The 27,645-nt window shown below is 45.4% G+C and overlaps 1 protein-coding gene across 1 annotated transcript in view; it reads left to right on the top strand.

Moving 5' to 3' along the window:
- The window catches only part of EEPD1 (endonuclease/exonuclease/phosphatase family domain containing 1), a 62,809-nt gene extending 37,279 nt beyond the window's left edge, over window positions 1-25,530 (top strand). The window contains exons 2-7 of the mRNA XM_081931124.1: window positions 2,542-2,593; window positions 13,168-13,278; window positions 14,902-15,036; window positions 16,207-16,339; window positions 24,091-24,285; window positions 25,052-25,530. Of these exons, the coding sequence (XP_081787250.1) occupies window positions 2,542-2,593; window positions 13,168-13,278; window positions 14,902-15,036; window positions 16,207-16,339; window positions 24,091-24,285; window positions 25,052-25,251 (826 nt within the window). The 3' untranslated portion in view covers window positions 25,252-25,530. The remainder of the gene's footprint in view (window positions 1-2,541; window positions 2,594-13,167; window positions 13,279-14,901; window positions 15,037-16,206; window positions 16,340-24,090; window positions 24,286-25,051) is intronic.
- The last annotated feature ends 2,115 nt before the right edge of the window (window positions 25,531-27,645 follow it).

The following is a 27,645-nucleotide window of genomic DNA, read 5'->3' as shown; positions in this document are numbered from 1 at the left end:
AAGGAGAAACTCTCTTGCAGGTTGTTGTGCCCTTCTGAGTATTTAAGGAATAAGGTAGTCTCTCAAGCAACTCGATTCTGTAGCACCTCATATGCTAGCACCGAAATCTTGAACTGCAGATGGGGAGCCCATGCAGATCCCACAAACAAGGTGTTGTATGCTGGTGTTGGTCTGTCTCCATAAGCAGCCTAGGTGCTGTTCTGCCAGTGCACCTGTAGCCTCTGGACTAACCTCAAGAGTAGCCACATAAAGAGCCTATTGCAGTAATCCAGTGTTGAGGCTACCAGTGCATGGACACCTGTGGTCAAACTATCAAGATCCAGGAATAGCCTAGCTATCTTACCAGCCCAAGCTGGTAAAAAGTACCCCAGCTGCTGAGGACACCGCTGTGTCTGCGGTGATGGTTCTAGAAGCAGCCTCAGACTAAGTGCCTTCTCCTCCAGGGTGTCCTGAGTCTATTGCAAATGTCATGGAAAGGAAGGAAAGTGAGAGGCTATCAGGAAGCTGGAAGTGGACGACCACAGGGGAGGTCACAGTAGGCTGGGGAATGAGAAGATGGGATCCCAAGAAAAATTCAACCCAGAGAAGGGCCCCAGCAGGCTGAGAGGAGGAGGCCCAGATCCCAGGGACATGCCTAGAGGGCTGCCACAAAAGTATTCAGCCCCACAATGCTGAATACTCCAAGCCCAGTGTCACCCACCAAGGAGCCGCCTCTGCTGCCCTCCCGTTAGCCAAGAGGGCTCCCCTCCTGGGGAGGCATCTGGGGCAAAGCTGGTCCAACTCCACCCCCCATCTCCAATTGTCCATGGGTTCGCCACCACTGTGCCAGAGATGGCCTTCAGCAGCATCTCCAGTCTGTCTCTTATGCCCAACACCAGGTCGAGGCCCTCAATACCAAGCCAGGTGGAGAGGTTTCCTGGTATGTAAGAGAAGATTTATGGACTCCAGTGGCAGGGCCCTCCTCCCTTGAGCGTCATGTCTATGATTCTGTGGACCATATGATGTGCTTTTGTGAACCATTATCCCTAGAAGTGGTGCTTAGCAGTAGCTGGAGTGACTCTTCAAAAGACAAGGATCTTTTGCGAATACTTGGAATTAGCAGAGTTGACTGATTTGATAAGACAAAAACCAAAAACTATAATCCAGAAATAATGTCTAAATGATTATTTATGTAGACAAGGATTAAATGTAAGGTGTTGGTTGTGTTTAGAATAGATTTATGAAAGATTTAGAAAACTTATTGATTAGAATATTTGTGTGAGATTGTATGGGAAAAATATGGAATGACATACAATCTTGCTTAAAATGTATATAGGAAGTGCAGTGTAAGCGATAGAAGTCAATCAATGAAATTTTATTATTATTTTCATATCGAGATATTTGTAGAATCAATTTGGAAGAAATTCTTCCAATTTTTTCTTTTTCTTTTTTCTTTTCTTCCTTTTTTCTTTTTACATGTATATGTGCTTATTTGAAGTGTATATGTGTGTACGTATTTGCAGTGTTTTGCTTATATTTTGTAACAATTATGTTAAATATTTTTTTTTAAAAAAATAAATTTTTAAAAACCCCAAAAGACAAAGATCAGGCAAATTTGTAGGGGGTGAATACATTTTGATTAACCGTGAGAGCAAAACGGAGCTTCTAGGTTCAAAAACGGTAGACCTATTAATACCTGAATTTCAGGATAAATCACAGGCGTTGTTTTGCCCTCTGCGCTTCTTGCTTGTGAACTTCCCAGAAGCACATGGTTAGCCAAGGTTGACAAAGAAACGCTTCACCACTTTGCTCCTCTGGCTGATCTAGCAAGGCAGCTCTTCAAACAAACATAGCAGTCAAGGAGCTGCCTTTCAGATGTAAATAGAGCAACTCCCACCTCACTCTGTTGGTTCTTGCATGCAGCATTCTGGTATGATAGCTGGGTTCTCAGCCAAGAACTTGCTTGCGCACGCTGTATCAGAGCAGTCAAAGTCAGCTGTGTCCAGGGAAGTAGCGTAAGCTCTTGCAGATCATTCTTTTGCAAGATAGATGGGGATTTAATGACTGCGTGGGACTGCACCGTTATAAATGGCTGACTAGCATGCCATATGGGACGCGGGTGGCGCTGTGGGTAAAACCGCAGTGCCTAGGACTTGCCGATCGTATGGTCGGCGGTTCGAATCCCCGTGGCGGGGTGAGCTCCCGTCTTTCGGTCCCAGCTCCTGCCCACCTAGCAGTTCGAAAGCACCCCTAAGTGCAAGTAGATAAATAGGTACCGCTTTCTAGCGGGAAGGTAAACAGTGTTTCTGTGTGCTGTGCTGGTGCTGGCCCGCCAGAGCAGCTTCGTCACGCTGGCCACGTGACCCGGAAGTGTCTCCGGACAGCGCTGGCTCCCGGCCTCTTAAGTGAGATGAGCGCACAACCCTAGAGCCGGACACGACTGGCCCGTACGGGCAGGGGTACCTTTACCTTTATAGCATGCCATATAAGGGTTTTCAGACTTTCAGGAGCTACTTTTACTTGGTTTTAAAATGACTTCTTTTGCTGTTTTTTCTCTTCTAGCATCAAGCTTTTGGCTGTGCAGGAGCTGGTGGACAGAGATGCACTGGAAAAGGTATTTTCACCTGTTTGTAGAGCTTGCACACATCTTTTCAAGCACAACTCTTCTTTTAGCTATAGGATTCCCTGTTTACTGCGATTCATATAGTATGGATCCAGTTCACTTCATACTACAAATTGCACCAGATATAATGCTAGTAAGGATGGACTGCGGTGATCTTTGGGCTCTTCTCTTTTGTGCAACCGTGAGAAGGAGTTTGGTCATTTTCATTTCTGTTTTAGATTTGCAGCAACTTGCGACGTTGTCTGAACCTGAACAAACTGATTCATCTTAACTGTGGTTAGTGGAAACCGGCCAATTATGGTTTATGAAGCTGGCTTGTTTCAACAGACCATGGTTAAGATTAGCCACAGTTTAAGTTTCAGATAACATGTTACATTCATAGTATTGTAGAGTTGGAAGGGACCACGAGGGTCATCTAGTCCAGCCCCCTCTAATGCAGGAATCTTTTGCCCAACGTGGGGCTCGAATCCATGAACCTGAGATTAAGAGTCTCAGGCTCTACCAACTGAGCTATCCCAGCTGTTAAACTGTAGTTAATCTAAATGTCTAATCTCCTTCTGATAGCTGTGCCAGATGGGAGGACCAGTGCACAACCTCAAGGCTTGTTGAGACTTATTGTTGTAGTGCTAAACCATGGTTTAGCATGACACCTGAATGCAGTCAGTGCCAGAGGAAATTTGGTTCATTCTTATGCCCCGTCCCAGTATACCTGAAGGAGCATCTCCACCCCCCATCGTTCTACCCAGACACTGAGGTCCAGCTCCTAGGGCCTTCTGGCGGTTCCCTCGTTGCGAGAAGCCAAGTTACAGGGAACCAGGCAGAGGGCCTTCTCGGTAGTGGCACCCGCCCTGTGGAGCGCACTCCCACCAGACGTCAAAGAGAAAAACAACTACCAGACTTTTAGAAGACATCTGAAGGAAGCCCTGTTTAGGGAAGCTTTTAATGTGTGATAAACTATTGTATTTTAATATTCTGTTGGAAGCCGCCCAGAGTGGCTGGGGGAACCCAGCCAGATGGGCGGGGTAAAGGGACCCCTGACCATTAGGTGCAGTTGCAGACGACTCTGGGGTTGCAGCACTCCTCTCACTTTATTGGCTGAGGGAGCTGGCGTACAGCTTCCAGGTCATGTGGCCAGCATGACTAAGTCACTTCTGGCAAACCAGAGCAGCGCACAGAAACACCGTTTACCTTCCTCCTGGAGTGGTACCTATTTATCTACTTGCACTTTGACGCGCTTTTGAACTGCTAGGTTGGCAGGAACAGGGATCGAGCAACGGGAGCTCACCCCATCGCGGGGATTCAAACCGCCGACCTTTTGATCAGCAAGTCCTAGGCTCTGTGGTTTAACCCACAGTATAAATAAATTATTATTATTATTATTATTATTATTATTATTATTATTATTATTATTTGCTCTAAAGCAGCGTGTAAAAGAGGAAGAGTCTTCTGCTCTTCTTTCTTTCTCTTAGCATTCTCTGGACTGCAATTATTAACCACATGACTATGTACTGTTCATGCAAGTTTTCAACATGCTCACAGAATCTTTGACAATGCTGCACAGCAAACCACTTTTGAAAGTGAGCTGAGTTTCAGAGCTTGCGATATGACTGTGTTTGTGTGTTTGAGAGACAGAAGCAGACAGACAGAGGGAGAAACTCTCGTGTCTTTCCAGATTGGGGGGGGGGGCTTTAAAAAAATCCCCACTGGGCGCATGTAACCCTTTGGGCATGCCTAAAGTAATTCTTTGGACCCCTCTTCAGATGCTACAGTGCAAAAACTAGCTTTTCTCGAAGCTTCCTGATTTCTGCAGCTTTCCGCATTGTTGTGGGAAATGTCCCACAATCGCCATGGGTCATAGGATGCCATCCAGCCAGTCCTCCTCCTCTCTAGCAGACCACACCCCATTTTCATGTTTTCTTTTAGAAGTGTCTATCAACATAGCATGGCAAGTGACCATCTCAGTCCTCATTAGGCCGTGGCTGCTGTTGTTTAGAGTGCACAGAGGGTGGATTCTCATGGGTTTTCGGTTGACAAAATGTTGTATTTCTGCAAACATGGTTGTTCCTCTGAGCATACTGCTATCTCCTTTTCTCCCTCCCCACCTTTGTGGCCTCTTTTTTTGGATGCCTTCCTGTTCACCACTAGAAGAAGGAGTGGCATGAAAACGTATATTCGTTTATATACGAACTGGGGTGTGCACGCGCGTCTTTTGCAAAGTTTCGAAAACTTATTTTGTATCGTTTGGCTGGCTTTCTGCCCTTCGCCTAACAAAATATAGACCTGTGAAAACAAGTTTGGGATGGATGGATTTCGCAGCTTCCTCGCTCTGAGAGAACATTTCTTTCTCCCATGTCTGGCATGGAACATAACAGATTCGACAAATGCGCTCTCAGTGGCTTTCTTGTCCCCTCGGCACATCAACTTCCATACATTTCAGCCAGATCAGTGTTTCATCGTGATTAAACCCATTGTTATCTTTGTTAGTCCTAAATCACTTTCACAGCAAAGCAGACTGTTCATGCGACGACTGTTAAGCAGAAGAGAGAGCTACACCCTGCCCAAATAACACTCCTCCTTTCTACGGACTCAAAAGTGCCAAAGCCCTGGCAGTTCTTTGAGAGAACATGTAACTTTTTCTGCACACGCAGCATGCTTGTGTGTAACGTATATATTCATGCACAGATAAATAACTTTGGGAAAGGGAACTGGTGCATAGCAAGGCTTTATTGCCACAATAATTGATTTTTTTTGCAGCTTTTCTTTAAAACTTAAATGCACTGTACTTTTCTGTGTATAAGACATCCCCCCCCATGAAATTTCAGAAAATGGGGGGAGATGGCACAATGTTGTTGAGCTTCTTTTGGGAAGGATTGCCCAGAGTTTTTGAGCTTTTTTTGGGGGGGTGCCCAAAATTGCTCACCTGCATGTGTCGGCCAATCAACATCAACCATTGCCGCAGCAACCAATGACACGCACAATAGCCACTGACAGCCGCAGCAGCAACCAATCAAACGTCCACTCTATGCACTACCCATGTGTAAGACGACCCCCACTTTTTAGCATGATTTTAAAAGATAATAACATAGTTTTATACACGGAAAGGTACGGTAGGTATGAGTTAGCATCTCCTAGTCACAGAAGCCTTCTCCACTCAACCCCACCTCTGCTTTTAAGTGCTTCCCCCCACCCCCAAGGGACGCGGGTGGCGCTGTGGGTTAAACCACAGAGCCTAGGACTTGCCGATCAGAAGGTTGGCGGTTCGAATCCCCACGACGGGGTGAGCTCCCGTTGCTCAGTCCCTGCTCCTGCCAACCTAGCAGTTCGAAAGCACATCAAAGTGCAAGTAGATAAATAGGTACCGCTCTAGCAGGAAGGTAAATGGCATTTCCGTGTGCTACACTGGTTCACCAGAAGCAGCTTGGTCATGCTGGCCACATGACCCGGAAGCTGTCTGCAGACAAACGCCGGCTCCCTCGGCCAATAAAGCGAGATGAGCGCCGCAACCCTAGAGTCGGTCACGACTGGACCTTTACCTTACCCCACCCCCCAAGTGACCACTGTCTTCTCTTCGGTCTTCCACCGACTCCTTTTTCTAAGAGTTCATCAAGGCTAAATGGAATCAGAGCCAGCGGGAGCTATCGACTCACATAGCCAAATCTGGACTTGGACCGCATACACTCTATACTTTTAAAGCACATCTGAAGCATACTCTTTCCCTCAAAGAATTCTGGGCACTGTAGTTTTCCCTTCACAGAGTTACAGTGAACCAGCAACCCTCTGCAAAGTACAGTGCCCATAATTCGTTAAGGGAAGCAATGTGCTCCCAGTGTTATTTAAGGATATAATGCATACACAGCCTTGGAAAGTATGTCCTCCCAGTTCATCGCCCCTGAGGTCAGTGGCTGGAACTGACAACGACATTTGCCGAAACAAACAGGCAGAAGAAGCCAATAGTTGTAACTGCTTTGGAGAGCCGTTGCCTGTCTTTCAGCCAGTTGTCCCAGCAGCACCTTTTACAGGAGCCTGACGATTTTTCTCCTTTATTGTGGGTGTTTCTGACCAAGCGGGTTTCACCGAGTGAGGCTGAATCATGTGTCTCAGGCTTAACAAACTGGTGAATGCCAAATGCAAAAAAAAACAAGAAAGATATGAAGCGGAATCACAGTTGGCCAGAGAGCTCAAGTTGACTCGTTGCGTTAGGTTTCACTCACCTCACTGTGAGGGAATTATACTGAAACTTTCATTTGTCGGAAGCAATTCTCAGTGATACTTCCAGTCTAGGATTTTCCTTTTTCCAGCCTTGTTTTGTGACCATCTTTCACTCAGGAAGAACAAAATGACTGATTAGGCAGCTTCTCAGTCTTCTTCCTATATATATTATATTTATAATGCAGACAGGGTATGTCGTGAAGAGAGAGCTTAAGGACAAGCCCAGGTTTGGACCATATGCTAAGCAAAAGCGTGGCTTAGCTTGGTGCAGGGTGGAAGTAAAAAGGACCCAGGAAGAGCGAAGAGGAGCCTATACAGTTGCACCCTCCTGGTAAACAATGGTTTGGCTTACTGTGTCATGCCAACCAGAGGAGAAGTACTTTTTGCACGTAATCTTGCAGCGTTGTGTTGCACTGAATGACCTTAAGTTCTAGTCTTATTGTTGTAAACAATAAAAATCTGCCCTTTCCCCCTTATTGGGTATCCAAGAGCCCGTATAGAGTCCTTACATGGGTTCCCTATTAGTAGGAGAAAATAACTGAGGCCAACCAGAGAATATTGAGAAACAAAGCAGCTAGTAAGCCTGATCTTTACTGATCTGTTGCAACAGGGTGCTCCCCTCACATGCAGGAAAGGAGGAGGACCTCGAACCATGGCGCACAAGGCCTTATATAGACATTTTAAATTCCATGCCCTGGAGCTCAAGACCACCCCTCCATACATCATAGATATATCACAGAAGGGGTGTAACCCAAGACCACCCCCCAGATACATCATACCTACATCACAGAAAGGGCGGTCTACAACAGAAATCTGAGTGCGTTGTTTATCTCCTGTCTGGCAGGTTATCTGATAATGCCTTATCTGATGGCCTTTCCTGGTAGTCTTTTCCTGGTAGTCTGTCACCCTTTGAAATGGTGGTTACTAAATTCCTGTAACAAGGAAGGTTTTTTTCCTCCCTCCTTGCAGAGAAACATTTGGTCAGCTTGGGAGTCAAAATGGTTTCAGGACTATCTTCCTGTGCTGCTTCAGACATGTGGTTTATATATTTATGTACATGTTTGCCTGGTACGGGGGACCCGGGTGGCGCTGTGGGTTAAACCACAGAGCCTAGGACTTGCCGATCAGAAGGTCGGCGGTTCGAATCCCCACGATGGGGTGAGCTCCCGTTGCTCGGTCCCTGCTCCTGCCCACCTAGCAGTTCGAAAGCACTTCAAAGTGCAAGTAGATAAATAGGTACTGGTCTGGTGGGAAGGTAAACGGTGTTTCCCTGTGCTGCTCTCGTTTGCCAGAAGCGGCTTAGTCATGCTGGCCACATGACCTGGAAGCTGTTTGCCGGCTCCCTCGGCCAATAAAGTGAGATGAGCGCCGCAACCCCAGAGTCGGCCACGACTGGACCTAATGGTCAGGGGTCCCTTTACCTTTACCTTTGCTTGGTACATTTATGAACATGTAATATATATCTAAGACTTTAAAATTCTTATTACATTATGAACAAGGGAGAAAAAATTATTTCCATCCACTTTCCCCATACCATGGAATTTTTTTTTGCACTTCTACAATTTCCTGACTTACTCACCGTTTTTCTAAACTAAAAGGCTCCGAGTGTAGTAACTATGCAACATAGCTTGTTCAGCTGAGATCTTAAAGAGTTGAGCTCCCAACCTGTTCTTCAGCAGATGACTGGCATTAGCCCTGGAATCCTTCCTCTTGTACCTATCTGAGAAAGAGAGTGAGTTTTCCTGCAGAAATTACAGAACAAATTTTTAAAAATTGCAGTACATGAGAAAAACTTCAAAGTTTGCAAACATTGCAAATGCTCTCATCAGCCTTGTGTAATTCACTTAGCTTGCATGTTCCGTCTAGCCAAGATTAATTGTTTAGTCATCCAGCCAAAACTAACCGAATGAGTACACATTGTCTTTGATTTCTGCAATTTGCTGGTTTATCAAAGTTGAAGCGAATTGAAATTAATTAAACCCAGTTGACCCGAGGAAATTGCATCGTTGCAAATGCCTACATAAATCTCCCACTTTTAATTTCAAGGCTTGAACCTCAAGACGTGTACAAGCAAATAAAGAGTAAAATCAGGTCATATTGACCTTCACTGCACCGGGCATGACAAATGCGAGAATATTATAAGAGGAGTGCCATTGTGTGATATCAAGAGAAAACATAGCCATCTCTAGGCTCTTGTGTATCTAGCAGTGAAAGATCTTTCTTTAATGACTTTCGATGGTTGATGGCTATAAAATAGCAAAGGCGTTTTGGGTAAGAACTGGCGAAGAACACTTTGGCGTTTGGAATATAGCCAGCCAAGAAAACAAAAGTCTGTGCTTTCCAGCTGACTAGGAAAAAGCCATCTTGGGGTGGAGAAAGGACCGTCAGCTTTTTCTTTTCTGAGAACTGCTTTAATAGTCTAGATAGGACTAATCAATATTTTACTCTCCGGATCCAATGGGCTCCATCTCAGACTCAGGTAGTCTGGCTAATAATCAGGGAGGGAGAGATTTACCATCCAACCAGGGCACCACCTTGGCTGCGTCTGGTCTAAGTGGTCAAAGTCTTGTCCATCTAGCCCCTTATTGTCTACCCTGCCTGGCAGTGACCTTCCAGGGTCTCGGGCAGAAAGGTGTTTGGCATCACCGGCAACCCAATTCTTTCAGCTGGAGTTGGCAGGAGTTGAACACGAGGCCTTTGGCATGCCAGCCAACCACACAGCTAAGGTTCCTTTTGTCGCGCTTTCTCTATCCTGGCCTCTGACAATAAGAACATCCTATTAAAAATTTCCCTAACAGGGTATTTGAAAAGGAGTTTTCTTTGCTGCTAAGAAACAGCTATCAAAGTCTCTTTGATATTGTCTGACAGAAATAGATGTTCTTTTCTGGATCCGTCGATTCATCTTTCGTTCTCCATTCAATGCGAGCAAATCGGTCTCCGTTTTTTTTCAAAAGTGCCAGCCTGTTGTTCAGACCAGTGTCTTTGGATGTGTAGCCCGCAAGTGCGCTTCATAGTAGTGACAGATTGCTTGAGAGAGAAAAAAAGCAGTCAAATGTCTCTTGGTTTGTATTCTGGGTTGCTTCTTCAGGCACCTGCACCATAAAGATAAGGACATTCCCTTTTCCCATTGACAACGCAGCTGCCTTATCTCAAATATGTTTCTTTTGTTCTGTGCACCATAAAACCATTAAATATTAGAAGGGTGACAGTGGCATCCCTGGTGAATGTGTGTTACCTTGAGTGTGTGGCTGAAGGAGTTTGGGGGCGACAGAATCAAAGACTTGCTCTTAACTTTCAATCTTCTACCTGACTGTCAACCCCGCTCCTTGTCTCCTGGCATTCCACATGTCAGGGAACTGCCATCGCAACTAGCGGAGGAGGCGAGGCTCCACAGCGATGCTGGAGAGGGGCCAAGCAAGGAGAGAGGCAGGTCTCCGGCTGGGGAAAATAATCAGCGCTACACCAGGGATAGAGGGGGCCGATGGGGGAAGCAGAGAGGAGGCTCCAGGACTCTTCGCAGGAGACCAGCGAGGAGAGCACAGGTCCTCCGCTGCCCACACCCACCCTGCGCAGAAGACTTCCGCGCAGGGAAAGTAGGCGGCGACTTGGCGTCAAAGAGCTTCTTTGCTGGAAGAGGTTCAAGAAACGCCCACTGACGGATTCTGCTAGCGACTGAACAGCCACGAAGTGAAGGGCTGTCCAGCCAGGAAAGGTTTAACTAGGCCACCTAGCCAGGAGTGGCGGCAACCTATGTACGAGCAACCCCATATAACCATTACACCACACTATTGAGTTCTTATGGGGCTCATCCGCAGCAAGAATACTAATTGCAAAAAAACTGGAAAAGTGAAACAGTGCCAACGAAAAAAGAGTGGCAAGAAAGATTATTTGATTACCTTCAGTTGGCAAAAATGACGGGTGCAGTTAGCGGACAGTCTAAACAAAAAAATCAAAAAGAGTGGGGAACATACAGAGATTATTTAAAGAAAACCAGTGCCCTGGAAAACCTGGACTTGCTTCGAATTATTTTTGCAAAACAAATTACGGTTTACAAATACAACATACAGAGAAGGGTAGAAAAGACGAAATGAGAAAGAAACAGTTTATTGACTTTAAAATCAGACCCGTGTTGAGGAGGCAGGAAGTCTTATTAGAATAGAATAATAATTAAAGATTGGATAACGTAAGTCCGTGTGCAGATACTTGCGGATTTATGGATATATGTTTATCATTTGTTTTGTGTTTTCTTTTGTAGTTTGTTTTCTAAGTGCCGTGTGATTGTGTGTTTGTGCTGTAATAATAAGCTGTTAAAAAGCATTTACAATGAATGAATGAATGAATGAATGAATGGATGAGTTCCTAGGGGGCTATTTTGATTCCCTGCTCCTCCCAACTTCCTTTGCCATGGTTTTTTTTTGGGGGGGGGCTATTTCTACAAACTTTGAGGTTCCCCTGAATCTGCCAATGCTTCATGTGCAGGAGGGCTCCAGATTTCACTTTGTAACAGCCAACAGTCTCTCCTGAAGTTCAGAAATGTGTCAGCGATGCTGATCTAAACTGCTGCTGAGTGTAATTCCCAAGGATGGCCTCACAGAGTTCAGGATGTGCCAATATGTGTCCCTGTATCATTTTTCCAAGATGTTTTATTTTATTTCATTTTTGGAGCCATCAACATTAGCACTGCACGTCACTTATGGGCTAGGACAGAACAGACAACGCATCTTTGGGGTAGGAACATGTTTTCCTTCGTTGTGTCATTGTGTGTAAAGCACACTGTACATTAATGACAATATTCCAGTAATCCTCAGCTTGGCTTGGATTCTTACTTTCCTCCCACCAACAAAACACAGTTCATGAAACTGCGCTTTTCAGCCTTTCTTTCTCTTTGCTCTGCCGTCTCCTTGAAAATCGGCTTCTGAAAGTTGGGGGGCCCTTGGGAATGGGGTGGAATATGCTGTGGGAGGGGCTTCAGGTGAAGGCAGGAATTGGTGGAAATCCCCCCCCCCCTTTACGTGAATAAAGGAGCAATTTAGGATCCAGGTCTATATTCTTTATTGGTAGCTTTTGGTTCAGCGTAAACCCGTTCCTGGTGATCAGACTTAAGAAGAGAGGTGACTTTGGTTTATGTTGCCAGAAATGGGTGCTAGAAATCTAGCGGCTAACATTTAGCACTGACTCCTCCTGACTTAACTGAGAATCCCATTTTTGAGCCCAGTCGGCAATACGCAATATGCTAGCAGCCAGCTCTTTTTAAAAAGGGTCAGGTGGGATGTTCGGAGAGCATGAGCCTGGAATTACGTTCCAAGCAAAGAAGAATGGCTGAATAAATTATGTGAATACTTGGAATTAGCAAAGCTGACTGATTCGATAAGACAAAAACCAAAAAATATAATCCAGAAACAATACGGGGGAAAATACAGAATAACAGATACATAAAATGTATATAGGAAGTGCAGTGTAAGCGATGGAAGTCAATCAGTGAAATTTTATTATTGAGATTTGGAGAATAAATTTGGAAGAAATTCTTCCAATTTTTCTTCTTCTTCCAATTTTTCTTCTTATTTTTTCTTTTTCTTTTCTTTCTTTTTTCTTTTTTGTTCTTTTATATATATATGTGCTTATCTGAAAAATATATGTATGTATGTATTTGTATGTATTTTGCTTGTATGTTGTAATAATTATGTTAAATAAAATTTAATTTAAAGAGAGAGAGAGAGAGAGAGAGCGTGCATGAGCCTGGACTGAAACACTAGGGAGACTAGCCAGCTCCCCTTCCTATGGAGAGGGCATTCATTTTCATTTTCATTTTTATTTTAAATAACAGACGCTTTATTCTTCGCCTTGTTCTGACTGTGGAGGTCACCTCACAATCCTCAGTCTGGCATTCTACCTGGCATAAAGCAGCACCGCTTCACTGAAAAACTGTAGAGTTGCCTTTCCTGCCTTATTCTTCTCCCCAGTGTTTTGAATTTTGTTGAATCGAGGTTTTTTATTTTAAACCCCCCCCCCCCCGACGCTGATGCTCTTGCTGTGAAGCCTTTCTTCCTTCCCCGCTCCCCTGTAGCTTTTGTTACACCTATTTATTTTCCTTAAACGGTTTGGCCTCCTGTTAATATGCACATCGAGGCAATTTTAAAGGCTTTCCGTTTGCTTTCAACGCGAAGGTCTGCAATGCCTAACGTAAGATAGCAATGCTGAAAAAATTGCACGTGGAGAAAAAGGAATGTGAGTCAGCTAAAAAATGAAGCTTTTGGGAATATTCTTCACCAGGTAGCCTGGGTTAATCCTCTCCTCTCTCACAAGATAGGTATCCCCATATGTAATGGCTGTTATTTGTTTGCTTGGTCCCTTTATAGTTTTGCATGGAGTTGAACCAGCCAACCCTGCCAAACATCCGGAAATGGAAGGGCCCTGGAGGATGCTGGAAGACAGCGGTTTCTGAGAAGCCCTCAGGCCAGCCTCACAAGGTACCGTATTTTCCGCTCCATAAGGCACACCGGACCATAAGGCGCACCTAGTTTTTAGAGGGGGAAGTCAAGGCGCAGCCTGTCCACTTCTCCCAGAGCTTCTCGGGGCTGCCGGGGGAAGCCTGGGTCCCCCCCCCCAGCCCCAAAGAGCAAAGAAACCAAGACAGCCAGCAGGATCCATCCCGCTGGCTGTCTTGACTTGTGTCTTGGTGGCTATCCCTGAAGCCTTCGGAGTGCAGTGTGAGTTCCCTCTGAGCTCTGCAGGCTTCGGGTTCCTTTCGCTGAAGCCGGGAGAGCAAGACTCTCCTGGCTTCAGCGAAAGGAACCCAAAGCCTGCGGAGCGCAGCGGGAACTCACGCTGTGCTCCGAAGGCTTAAGGTGGCTATCCCCAGTGGCATAGCGTGGGGGGTGCAGGGGGGGGGCCGGGCGCACTGGGTGCAACATCTGGGGGTTAGGATTAGGGGGCGCAAATCCACGGGTTAGGGGGTGCAAATCCACGGTTAGGGGGCGCAAATTACTTGCCTTGCCCCGGGTGCTGACAACCCACGCTACGCCACTGGCTATCCCTGAAGCCTGGAGAGCGAGAGGGGTCGGTGCGCACTGACCCCTCTCGCTCTCCAGGCTTCAGCGAAAGCAACACTAAGCCTCCAGAGCACGGAGGGAGCGCTCCCTCTGTGCTTTGGAGGCTTCGCGTTGCTATCGCTGAAGCCAAGGATCCTGCATTCGCTCCATAGGACGCACACACATTTCCCCTTAATTTTTGGAGGGGGGAAAGTTCATCCTATAGGGCGAAAAATACGGTACTCTAGTCTGCATGCCATGACCTTTCCACAACATTGTGTTTTTGTCCAGCTGAGGACATAGCTACCCCTTGTTTTGAGCAAAAAGCTTCTATGGTTTTTGTTTTTGCCAAGGACTGCATTTCAGTTCTGCTTTGAGCTGACTACTCATAACTGGCTTTTCTCCTGGACCTTGTTATTGATTTTGGAAATGCTTATTTCTGTCCAACTGCAGCAAGTTTTTTGCCAGGAAAGCAAAGAGTTTTAGGGTCAGTGCATTTTAAATATAAAATGTATTTGTGCGTATAATGTCCCTGCTAGCCACAAACCCAGACAGTATATTTATTTGTTTATGGGTTTCGAAACGACTAATCTAGTGGCTCACTGACAATGTGAAAACAACTATTAAAAAGTACCTGCGCATAAGAGGATATCCTGTTGAATTATAAATATAACATTATAAATATGTGGTATCCTTCTGGAGATGGTAATAAAAGCATACATTTACACACAAAAAACACCCAGCACCCTGATCAGATCTAACCACTCTCCTACTCAGAGTAGACCCATTGAGGTTAATAGATACAGCTAATGTAGGTCCATGAATTTAAATGGGTCTACTCAGAGTAGATACCACCCACACTCATACAAATTCAGTTTTGCTGTGTTGTACTTGGATTCAGCTATGGATGCCCAACTAATCCTTGCTTTGGACCACATTGCTGTCAATTCAGTTCATTTTTGGAAACTCATTGTTAAGCGGGCTGAGGGAAAAGGAAAGGATCAGAGTATGAGTGGATCTATATATTTTTGAATATCGGATTGTCTTTCTTTTGCCTCTCAGTGCGTAGAATATTCTGGCTTCCTGTGGGACACAACGGCAGGGGTAGAACTGAAGGATGCCATCTCCCACGAGAACCCCCCCACAAATGGCAATGGGAAGCAGACGTATCCTCACCCTTACGTTGCACATTTCAAGGTAACGGTGCGCAAGGGTTCTTGAGTGAAAGAAATCGAGAGCATGGGCATGTTCTCTACATCCTCGAGGGAGGAGTTCAAGGGCCATGCTTGGTCAAAGGTCTGTCAACGCAAGCCAAGGGCTTGAGGCAAAACAGGAAGTGCCATCATCTTGCATCCATTACCTGGGTTGCGCCATGGCGGCAGGCTCCATTGAGATCTCACGTCATTTCTGTGAGACCTCACAAGAGCTCGCCAGAAATCGGTGCCGATGCTGGAGAATGGAGATCGTTATTAGTATACAGTGTACCTCGGTTTAAAAACAGTCCTGTTTAAGAAATATTCGGTTCACAAATTCCGCAAAACCAGAAATAGTGTCCTGGTTTGAGAATTTTACCTCGGTCTAAGAACAGAATTGAATGGTGGAAGGGCACCAGTGGCGCAAGGCCTCAGTAGGGAAAGCGCGCCTCGGTTTAAGAACGGTTTCAGTTTAAGAACGGACTTCTGGAGCGGATTAAGTTCATAAACCGAGGTACCACTGTATATCATTTCTCATATATGTACAAACAGAACAACTGTTATGTACTGAAGTTCTCACCCTGGGCCAGCAGGGGGGGTACTGTAGATAGTTTTCACTCAGGTCCACATATGCAAATAAGGTATTGAAAGGGACGTTCAGTGATTGGAAAGTTACAGAAAGTTGTTACAGTTGCGTTGTAGTGGAGCTCTATATAAGCAGGCTGGCTGAACCCTTCAGTTCAGTTCTGTTCTGGCCTGTGAATAAACAAGAGCTGTTTGAAGAATTGCTGTGTCGTCTGATATGTTCACCCACAACTTAACAACAACCATTTACTTTTGATTGTTTAATAATACACTTGTCTCTTTGTACGTATGGCATGGTCATTTTGATAGTAACTGCTGACGGGTGAATGTGAATAAGGGAATTTTTTTCAAAGGTGCTGTGTTTGAAGTTTGGCATCGATGTCTGAGGGCGTCTTTCTTAAGGGAACAAATCTGGGTTATTCAAATGTGTGTGCATGTCATAACTGGGCAGAAAAAGCAGTTTTCTTGAAACTTAGATGACAGAGTTTTGTGGCTGCCAACACTTTTGTCGTGTTTCCTTCAAGACATTTTATGTAGTAAGCGACAAATAAATGTAATTAATACTAACACATTGCTTGCACCTGTCCAGGTCGGATTGAATGACCTAACGCTGGTTAACCTTCACCTGACTCCTTTGCCCTCAGTGGGAGAAAATGCTGTGAAAAACCACGATAGTCATAAATTAGCAGCCTTTGCACAGACGCTGCAGGAAACACTGAAAGGTAAGGCCATGTTTTTCTTCAGCGTCAAGCAGTTTGCTTAAAAACAATAAAAACTAGCAGATGGGACTCTTCATCTACTTAAGCTGCAATCTGCACACACTTACCTGTTAAGTGGGGTTTATTTTTGAGTAGATATGCACAGAATTGCACTGTTTATTTTCAAAAGCTGTGTCAATTCTCAGCAGTTTCATATGCCCCAATAGTTCCTTGGCAAGGGGTGCTTCTTTAGAAGTTGCCCATTTGCAGGCTGGATCCAAACCGCCCCTGCAATCAGCCGTTTTACCTTTTGCAGGCTGGCTTTGTAGGGAATACCTAAAGGTAAAGGGAGCCCTGACAGTTAATTCCAGTCATGAACGACTCTGGGGTTGCAACGCTCATCTTGCTTTCTGGCCGAGGGAGTCGGCGTTTGTCCACTTCTGTAAACAGTTTTTCAGGTCATGTGGCCAGCATGACTAAGCCGCTTCTGGTGAACCAGAGCAGCGTATGGAAATGCTGTTTACCTTCCCGCTGGAGTGGTACCTATTTATCTACTTGCACTTTGACGTGCTTTCGAACTGCTAGATTGGCAGGAGCTGGGACCGAACAATAGGAACTCACCCCGTCGCGGGGACTTGAACCGCCAACCTTCCGATCGGCAAACCCAAGCGGCACAGTGGTTTAAACCACAGCGTCACCCGCGTCCCTGGGAATGCCTGGGAGATGACATTTTGGCATCATCAGAAGACCTACTTCAAGTAGACTGGTATCCAATTTAAAAAGCCAGTCAATGAATCACATACATTTTAGTCAGTTGATTGATTAAATGTGCATAAAATTTGAATATGGGAAGGAACAGTTGTTCCAAAAAAAAAGTTGTATTCCTTTTTAGATGACAAACCCATGTGTCTTAAGGGAACGTTTCAAAAATAGTATCCCCTCGGTGTTAGGGAAAAGATAGAATGGTATTTCAAATTGGTGCTTGTCAATGACAGTTTTGATAAGCAATTGCATTTAAACTATTCCTTTTTTTTTACCTTAAATCTGCTAAGTTAGGTGCAGATAGATTCTGGGAAGCCAATCTGATTTCACCGTAGTTAATGTAGCTCTTGGGCCTCTGTTGGAGGACAGGAGTGACCAGCACTTTTGTTTACCGTTTAACAAAGGCCAAAAATGTTGGATGACTTAGCTCAATTTCCCAAGGTCAGCGGCTTAAAATATTCTGAATCAACACCCATCTCCAGTTTCAGAAGAGGTGTGTGAAGAGTACAGCTAACAAATACTCAACTTGTCATTTCTGTTTTGAGTTATGAGGCATCAGTTGTGTTTTGCTGGATTTGATTACCCTTTTGTGAGATTTTTTTAGCGGGGAGGGGGAAGTATAGAAAGTTCTGCAGATCTGATTTGGACTCAGCAATACTTTGAAAGACTGGAGCTGAAGTCAAGTATGCTGTGTCACAATTTAATTAGTGCCTACCTCCATTGGTGTTGTTTTGTGTGTGTGTGTGTTTTTAACATTTATTTTAAAGTTGGAACACAGCTTCCAGAATTGTTTTTCTCTTCTCCATTAGGCAAGTATTGATTTCTTTCTGGTTCAAATGGAGTTGAAAATAGCAATGTCCTTTCTGTTAAATGGAAGCACTCTCAGCAACATTCTGAGGTCTGTGAGGTTTTCAGCGCTGTCCAAAGTGTATTTACTCAGAAGAAAGTTGTTGCACTGATTTCAGCGGCGCTTAGTGCAATGGTGGTTGCAAAGTTGCATTTTCAAGTTCTCATCCCCCACCCACCCAAGAGCTGGAGTCAAATTTATTTATATTCCACAGACCTTCAGTTTCCAAAAGCAAAATGTTTGATTCCATACAGTGGATTTATAAAAATTACACTGTAGTAGCACGCCTGGTACAATTTCTAACTCTTCACTATAACACGGACATACCCGTTTCAGATCTGGAATGCGGTTAAATCTTGAAATTAAATAAAATTATTTAAATAGCTGAGGGGAGAACACTGAAACGAGTTAGCGTAAATGCTTTCCTGTTTTCACATTCCCAGGGCAGGGTGGTTGCTCCCAATTTTGTGGCTGGCCCCACTGTGGACGTAGCCAGGATTTTTTTGGGGGGGGGGGGCAAAGATGTTCAGCATTTTTAGGCAATCCAAGTTGTTGAGCTTTTCTTGGGAAATCACAGGTAAAAGTACACTGTCAATAGGACATTGCGGGGAGCAGGCTACTGCTGGGGGTGGTGAGCCAGAACCTCAGATAATTTAGCACTTTCAATGCTTTTCAATAATATTTGTGGATCAGGGGGAGCTACCCAACTGCACCCCCCCCGGGCCCTTGCCCCCAACCCCCTGCTATTCTGGCTAATGTCTAAATATTCCACCCATCTGATTGGATCATATAATACGTTTATGCACCACAAGGCCACCTCTCCTTCTGTCAGCCAGCTGTATCAATTTGGCCACACTGGCTGTTACTAAGAGCCAGCCGAGATCTGATCAAATATGATGGAGTTGATCCCAATCAGTGACCAGGGAAGAGGAACCACATCTTTTTTTCCTAATCCGATTAGTCTCCTACAATGTCGAAGAACTCTGTATTTCACCCACCTGCAAGTCCAATGAAGGCGAGCCTTACCCTAAGACCCCATTGTAGGAGGGCATCAAGAACTTCAACGGTCTAATCCAGGCATAGGCAAACTCAGCCCTCCAGATGTTTTTGGGACTACAGTTCCCATCATCCCTGACCACTGGTCCTGTTAGCTAGGGATGATGGGAGTTGTAGTCCCAAAACATCTGGAGGGCCGAGTTTGCCTATGCCTGGTCTAATCTGACAGCCCAGAGAGATGGGATCTCTTTTTGGGGGGCCCAAGGATGACGTGATACCTTGGAAAACAAATACTTTTATGTTGCTTGATTACTTCCACACACCTTACATGCCTCATGTTGGATGTGGAGTTGCTATTGTCAAATCGTGCGCATGGTTAGAGTTACAAGGAACAGTACTTTTTTAGGGGGTGGTACTTATGGGTATGAGGACGCGGGTGGCGCTGTGGGTTAAACCACAGAGTCTAGGACTTGCCGATCAGAAGGTCAGTGGTTTGAATCCCCGCAACCGGGTGAGCTCCTGTTGCTCAGTCCCTGCTCCTGCCCACCTAGCAGTTCGAAAGCACGTCAAAGTGCAAGTAGATAAATAGGTACCACTCCGGCGGGAAGGTAAACGGTGTTTGGTTCGCCAGAAGCAGCTTAGTCATGCTGGCCACATGACCCGGAAGCTGTACGTCGGCTCCCTCGGCCAATAAAGCGAGATGAGCGCCACAACCCCAGAGTCGGTCATGACTGGACCTAATGGTCAGGGATCCCTTTACCTTTACTTATCGGTACAATGTACCAGCAGCCGCCCCCCATGTTTAAAGTGTGACACTTACTGAGTCCCAGCACTTTTTTCCCTTTAAAACAATTTTAAAAAGACTGAGGAGGAGCCAACCTAAGATGAAATGATGGGTGCTCTATAGACTGTGAGGGTGAAAAGGCAATGGCTGCATATCTTTTGAAAACCGCTATGTGCCTGCACTTTGCATTTAACATCTTTGTGATATTTACAAGACTCTGTGTTGTGACAATAGGAGATTTACCAGACCATGTGATATTGACAAAACTCTTACCTGCTGGTCCTTAGTCAAATACTGCTTTCTTTTTTCTTAGTCCCCGCCCCCCTGCCCCCCCCCCCAAATCGGTCTTACTTTGTCAGAGGATAATTTTGGATGGATATTTACGTTGGAAGATTAGACTAGAGAAGCCCAACCGTATTGGAAAGTTAGATCCCATGTGGCAATCGCATACCTCTCAGAAATAAAACGAGCGGCATCGTAATGCCTATGTAGCAAGTATAGCGTGAGCACACTTGGAATACAGTGGACAGTTCCCGCCACTGTGTCTCAGAAATGATATTTAGAGCTGGAAAAGGTCCAGGAAATGATAACCCAAAGGAGTGCAGTTAAGGCTATCTGTGGTTTGTAATTATGACTGTGTACTGCCAGCAGGAACATGGGGAGAGGGGAGTTGTCCTATAGTTTCTGGACTTCTAATAGACATTTTGTTGGCCGCTGTGGGCAGAGGGATGCGAGGCTGGCATTTTTTTCCATCTCCGCCAAGCTCAGCAGTTGGCTCCTTACCTCTCTCGCCCTGACCTAGCCACTGTGATCCACGCGACGGTCACCTCCAGACTGGATTATTGCAACTCGCTCTACGTGGGGCTGCCCTTGAGAGTGACCCAGAAACTCCAGCGGGTGCAGAATGCCGCGGCGAGACTCCTTACGGGGTCCTCGCTGCGAGATCACATTCACCCGGTGCTATACCAGCTGCACTGGCTCCCGGTGGAGTACAGGATCAGGTTTAAGGTGCTGGTTTTAAACTTCAAAGCCCTATACGGCCTAGGACCCTCGTACCTACGGGACCGCCTCTCCTGGTATGTCCCACAGAAGAACTTACGGTCTGCAAATAAAAACATCTTGAAGGTCCCAGGCCACAGAGAAGTTAGGCTGGCCTCAACTAGAGCCAGGGCTTTTTCGGCTGTGGCTCCGATCTAGTGGAACGCTCTGTCACAAGAGACTAGGGCCCTGCGGGACTTGACATCTTTCCGCAGGGCCTGCAAGACAGAGCTGTTCCGCCAGGCTTTTGGTCAGGGCGCAGCCTGACTCCCTCCTTTGGCAATCGTCACAGAACTTTAGCCTAATGGTTGCCATCAATTTGATTTGAATTAATTTTATAATGAAATGATTTTAGAATGTTGTACTATTTTATTGTTGTTAGCCGCCCTGAGCCCGGCTATAATTATTGTTATAATTATATTATAATTATTATCTAGGTTTGGTTGCATTCAGCAGGGATTTTTGTACATTCTTCTTATTTCACAGCGTGCACCCCATGCACACACAGAGGTGTGTTTTGCTTCCTGAAATCTGAATAGGGTTTGCATGCTTCCCGCCTGCACAGAAATGCAATCGGCGTAGGAAGTTTTTTGCATATGAAGCAGCTCTGCTAGGTTTGCAATGGCAAGGCTGTGCTCTTGATACTAGATAGTGCTGTTGAGTAGGAGCACCCTCTGCTGGCTGAAGGCCTGCATAGCAGCAAAAACGTAGGAAGCTGCCTTGAACTGAGCTCAGTATGTCCTGGCTTCTCTGCTTGGCAGCAGGTAGCTGCAGAAACAGGCTGGCAGCCGTCTTTCCCCTGCCCTATGGGGAGATGCTAGAGCTTCAACCAGGCTCCTTCTGTGTGCAAAGCAGCTGTTCTCAGCGCTGAGCTACAGCCCTTCATCCTAACTCCCCCTGCAGCCTTATGAATCAACAGGAAATATTCTAAAAATATATCCTGCTCAAAAAGCAATAAATTTCCTCCGAAACAGGCACCTAATAGTCTTTGCCACCTGGTATCATGCGAGCAGAAGTCACTATTTGCATTGCGTGGGTGCATTTCACAATGTACAGTATTCTGGATTCTTAGCATGTTAATTAGGGACGTTCATTGAATTTTGAGGCTCTGGTTTTTGTCAGCACGGCATCCTTATTGAGCTTGTCGTTTGGAGTTGTCTGGGAGTTGAGCATGAGGCTCCGTCTTGCCAGGCAGAAGGCCAGCGCTGTCAACTCCCAGAACAAATGAAGAAACTCAGAGGGGGAAAAGAGGTTGGCAGCAGATTATACGGAAAGATCAAGTTTAAACAAAGCAGGCTCACTTAGAATTCAGCCGCAGTGTTGCAGTTGGAGGAACGGAGTTATACACAGAAATTTAGCAAAGATATATCCTGTCGAAATCTAAAGGCAAAATAAGTATAAAATGATATACCAAAGGTATTTAGTTATAGGAAGCTTACAAATATTTATGACAACGTTGTTTTAAGCACTGAGGAAGTAGCTACTAGAAAGTTGACTCTTAAACATCTTCAGTGGGTGGTGCTCCTTCGGAGGGAATTTTTAAAAATCTGTATTCTCTATATGGTCACATGGGACACCATAAATTGAAACAGGAGGGTTGAGCCACAGAGGCTGCAAGCCAATACCCACCTTCCAGGGACTTAAAGCTTAATGGGACTACTTTTGAGTAGATTGCACCGTTGGGATGACGTGTGTGTGTGTGTGTGTGTGTGTGTCTGTCTGTCTGTCTGTCTGTCTGTCTTAAAAATTCAGGAGCTTGTTGGGCAATTGATCAACTGACATACCATATTTCAGCAGATCTTTGTCAAGAGCTATTTGGATACTTGGCTTCAGCTAACTATGGTGTGTGTACACCGTACATCCCAAAGAATCATGGGAACTATAGTGCTGGGGATAGTAGTCCCATAAGGCAAACTGCAGTTCCCAGGCTTGGGTGGTGGTGGTCATGTATGGTGTGTCTGTGGCCTGTGTAACTTGGAACAAGAATGGAAGTCCCGCAGCTTTTCAATTCTTAGAGGTTTGGTTCTTAGAGGTGTACAAAGCACACGTTAGTGATGAGACCTGTCAAACCAATCTAAAAGTTGGGAAACGGAAGCTTATTGTTCTTTTATAGCATTGTAGATGGTTAAACGTCTACATAAAACTGGTTCTTGATGAAATCTTGGAGCAACCACATACCCTTCCAACATTTTTCTGAAGAAAATAAGGATGTCCTATTCAATTATTATTATTATTATTATTATTATTATTATTATTATTATTATTATACTATTTATACCCCACCCAACTGACTAGCTTGCCCCAGCCACTTGGGGTGCTTCCAACACATATAAAAACATAAGAAAACATTAAACGTTTTTTTAAAAGCTTCCCTTTACAGGGCTGTCTTTAGGTGGCTCAGGGGTCAGATAACTCCATACCCTCCAACATTTTCCCAATGAAAATAGGGACATCCTAAGGAAAAGTGGGACATTCCAGGATCAAATCAGAAACCAGGACAGCTTATGTAAATTTGGGACTGTCCCTGGAAAATAGGGACACTTGGGAGGTCTGCAACCACTGTAGATGTGAACGCCCCACTGAAACAGGGCCTTCAGCGTAGCTGCCCCTGTTCTGTGGAGCAGCATTGCTGTCAGGTTGTGACAGGTGCCAAATATCTGTACTTTCTGGAAAGGACATTTTTGCTCCCACAGGCTTTCCCAGGTGGACAAATAGGCCTCTGCCATGAGTGTCCGCAGTGTCTTCGTTTTGAAATCCACCTTCTGTTCCTTTTTGCGCTGTCCTTAACTGCTTCTTGGCTGTTTTTCATTATATTTAGTACATCGCCTTCATACCTACGTGGAATATGATTAATACGTAACAACAGAAAGGTCAAGAGGTCTTGCTGGGGGGAATGGTGGATTTTGTGGAGAGATCTGATGGATGAGTTGGTGGCCTCACACCCACAGTCCCATAAGATGTTTCATGCTCAGGGGAGCAACACGAAAAAATGGGCCGAGTTGGAGAGACCTTTGAGCAGTTGAGGGTGGAAGAATAAGAGAATGGGAGGGTATTTTGTGGGCCAGGCATGGGAAATCGGTTGGACTCCAGCAGACCCAACCAGCATTGCCCAGTGGTCAGGTTTGGTGGAAGTTGCAGTGTAGCAGCACCCAGAAGGCCACAACCTCTCCACTCCTGTTGTAGGCCTATTCCAACCCGCTTCTTGAGGAACCCAGAAGATCGAGCAATCCTTAAACAGAGTCTGAGGAATAAAGGTCCTGGACCAAGGATACAGCCGCTTTCTTGACGTGCTCCACAATCCTATCACTTAACTCTTCCTGTATTTATTTTTGCTCTCCGCACTCCTAGGAGAAAAAGACATGATCATTTTAGGCGACTTCAGCCAAGCCCCTGACAGTAGCGATCACGACCTCTTGAGAAAGGAGAAGTTCCACCCCCTGGTCCCCGCCAGCACATTTACAAACATCAGCACAAAGAACCCTCAGGGCTCCAAGTCTGTGGACAACATCTGGATCAGCCGCAGCTTAAAAAAGGTTTTCACTGGTAAGGCTTCGTTTTGGGAGGAAGTTTAAAATATCAAGCTTTGATTATTATTTTTTAATACCTAATTGTGTATGACAATGGTTGGATTGATAGCCAAAAGGTTGTATGTGACTTGTTAAGTAGCAAATTTCATGTCAACTTCTCCTAGCCTATTTTACACTTTACAAGTGACATACACAATGTTCATTATTGGTGTATGTTCACAGAGTTTGATCTGTGTTTGTTGGAGTAAACATATGAAGCAGAGATGTATCTCTTTATAAAAATAGTGTGTACACAGCTGGGATCTGAAACTCATCCCAGCTCCTCTGGGTCTGTTTCTACATATTTCCCCATGTTTGGAGATCCACATCTCTCCTTCTTAGTTTACACGTTTACCTTTGTCAAGACATCCCTCAGGGCCACAAAGATTAGAAACGTCGCTTTTAAGAGTGCCTAGAAATGTACTATTTCCTCTTGATTTTTAAAGAAATGCATTAGTTGCCTTTAGGAGATGCCTTTATAGGCAGAAGAAACAGTGACAAGCTCACTTTTTTGGGTTGGTTTTTTATTTTCTATCACTTTATGATCTTCTTCTGTATGCATGAGCAGTTTTCATGAGTCTCCTCATGGTCCTCCGAGGAACTAGTTAGGTGCAAAGCCATTAGATGCTCCTAAAAGATATTCACTCAAAGGTCAACATTCATATTCCAGACCCTTTGCCATTGGTGGTTTCCCCCAAGTATTCACATCCATCTTTCTCCCCTGTAAACCTTTCTTTACGCAGGTCATTGGGCAGTTGTGAGAGAAGGTCTTACGAACCCCTGGATCCCTGATAACTGGTCGTGGGGTGGAGTTGCATCAAGCCATTGCCCCGTGTTAGCTGAATTTTACACCGAGAGGGACTGGAACAGAAAGGAGATAACACGGAACGGGAATGGCGTGATAGTGGAATGCAGCGACTCAAATGCGAAACATGAGCGATGATGAAAGAACATGCAAACCACGCCCTTCCCTAGAAGGGATGGTCAGAAGATCCCTTTGCTCAAGGCCTGACAGTGAACCAGAACTGCCTTTTTTCTCATTTAAAAAGAATCAGCTTCTGCTTTTAACATCTCCCTTTTCCATTCCCACCTCTGTGTCCCTTAATGGATGTTTTAGGGTATCCCATATTTTGTGTTTTGTGACTTTTTACGGGGACTTGGTGGACACGGATGAGCTTGGATACCTGACAACTCCAAATAAAATGCACTTTTTAATACTGTACAGTCATGATCTCCCTCTCTGATTTCTAATGAAATGTGACACAATAACAGATAAAGAGAAGCTCATGAAAGGGCAGATTAATTTATAGCCTATGTATAGCATATGTAGGGATGCGGGTGGCGCTGTGGGTAAAACCTCAGTGCCTAGGACTTGCTGATCGTATGGTCGGCAGTTCGAATCCCCTCGGCGGGGTGAGCTCCCGTCGTTTGGTCCCAGCTCCACCCCACCTAGCAGTTCGAAAGCACCCTTAAGTGCAAGTAGATAAATAGGTACCGCTTTATAGCGGGAAGGTAAACGGCGTTTCCGTGTGCTGCGCTGGTGCTGGCTCACCAGAGCAGCTTCGTCACACTGGCCACGTGACCTGGAAGTGTCTTTGGACGGCGCCGGCTCACGGCCTCTAGAGCGAGATGAGCACGCAACCCTAGAGTAGGACACGACTGGCCTGTACGGGCAGGGGGGGTACCTATAGCATATGTAGTATATTTCAGTGATAAACAGACTAGTAAATGCTGTCTGTTTGCTGTCCTATCACTTACAGTAGGAATTGTGGCAGCATACTGAACATGTGTTGGGAGTATTCACAAAATAATGAAACACACAAGTGTTTTGGCATTCAGCTAACTTATTTATTTCAGTGTATCCAGCTATCACAGCTTGATTGATGGATACAATTCAACTGGATCATGTCGTGATTCTGTGTGCTTCTCCAAACAAATAAAGTGCTTCTGCCATGGTTTGATTGCTCTTAAGCATTGAATGGCCTAAAAGGTGAGCCCTAAACTGTTCACTGGGGCACTAACAATCTGTTAGGCATTAACCGTGTGTTAACCCAGTAACAAGCTTATCTGAGAGTTTCGGTGCCTTCCCAAATTCTGAAAGGCCGAGGTGTCTTGGGGTAGGAAGATTATGTCTACTATAGGATGCTTAGATGTGTTTGTCTCTAGATTAAAAAGTAAAACGAGATGGTTCAGAGCAGGGGTCAGAAAACCTTTTCAGCAGCGGGCCGGTCCACTGTCCCTCAGACCTTGTAGGGGGCCGGACTATATTTTTTTCAGGGGAAGGGTGAACAAATTCCTATGCCCCACAAATAACCCAGAGATCCATTTTAAATAAAAGGACACATTCTACTCAAGTAAAAACATGCTAATTCCCGGACCATCCGCGGGCTGGATTAGAAGGCGATTGGGCCGGATCCAGCCCTTGGGCCTTAGTTTGCCTTCCCATGGTTCAGAGGCATAAAAGAGAGTCTTGTAAAACGCTTATTTTGGCCACCAGCATAGGTTGGCGTAAAATACCGTATTTTTCCATGTATTGGACAAGGTTTTTTGACTCAAAAATTGGGTCCAAAAACTGGGGTCGTCCAATACACAGATAGTGGCATGGGGGGTGAAGCTGCATGCCGCCAGTCAGCTTGTTGGCGGGAGCAAAACTCCCCCAATGCCACTGCGCGGGGCGGGCGCTCCCTAGGTCCTTTCCCCCGTGCGGTGGCATCAGAGGAGGTTGCGCTCCCATGGGAGAGCAAATTTCCCTGATGCCACTGCGCGCGGGAAATGATCTAGTGAGTGTTTCCTGCCCACAGCTGCATGGGAGGAGAGGCTAAACAACTTGGGGCCATCTCTCCTCATTTTCCTAAAATTGAGTCCGCAAAAATGGGGGGGAGTGTCTTATACATGGGGGCGTCCTATAGACGGGAGAATGTGGTAATATTTGATTATTCAGACTGTAATCGAAAGGACAACTGGACAGAAAACCAAAGATAGAGGATCTGCCATTTCTACTGCCCTGCTGGTGGCAGAGCAACCATCTCGCACTCCTCCATCTTCTCCCCACCCTCCCACCCCGAGTCCAACACCATTGAGAACAGTGGGAGGAAAATACATATGGCAGCTCCTAGTCTGTGTTAGAATTCCTGCTCCATGATTGCAGTCATGGGATTTTTGTCTATCACATGACAGTGTATATTTTGACTCCACAAAGTGGGAAGTGACGGAGACAGGATGTTTGTGTTCCTGTGTTCCATGAAGGGGGACTATTGTCCTTTGTTTTCTCTCTTTGCTGTCTGTTGGCATCGGTCGCTGTGATGTTCGGGCTGAAGAAAGCTTTTGAAGCTCCGGA

The sequence above is a fragment of the Podarcis melisellensis genome, assembly GCF_964234715.1.
Source record: "Podarcis melisellensis genome assembly, chromosome: 12".
NCBI classification, from domain to species: Eukaryota; Metazoa; Chordata; class Lepidosauria; order Squamata; family Lacertidae; genus Podarcis; species Podarcis melisellensis.
The sequence above is the reverse complement of the archived record's forward strand: the minus strand, read 5'-3'. Positions and strand labels throughout refer to the sequence as shown.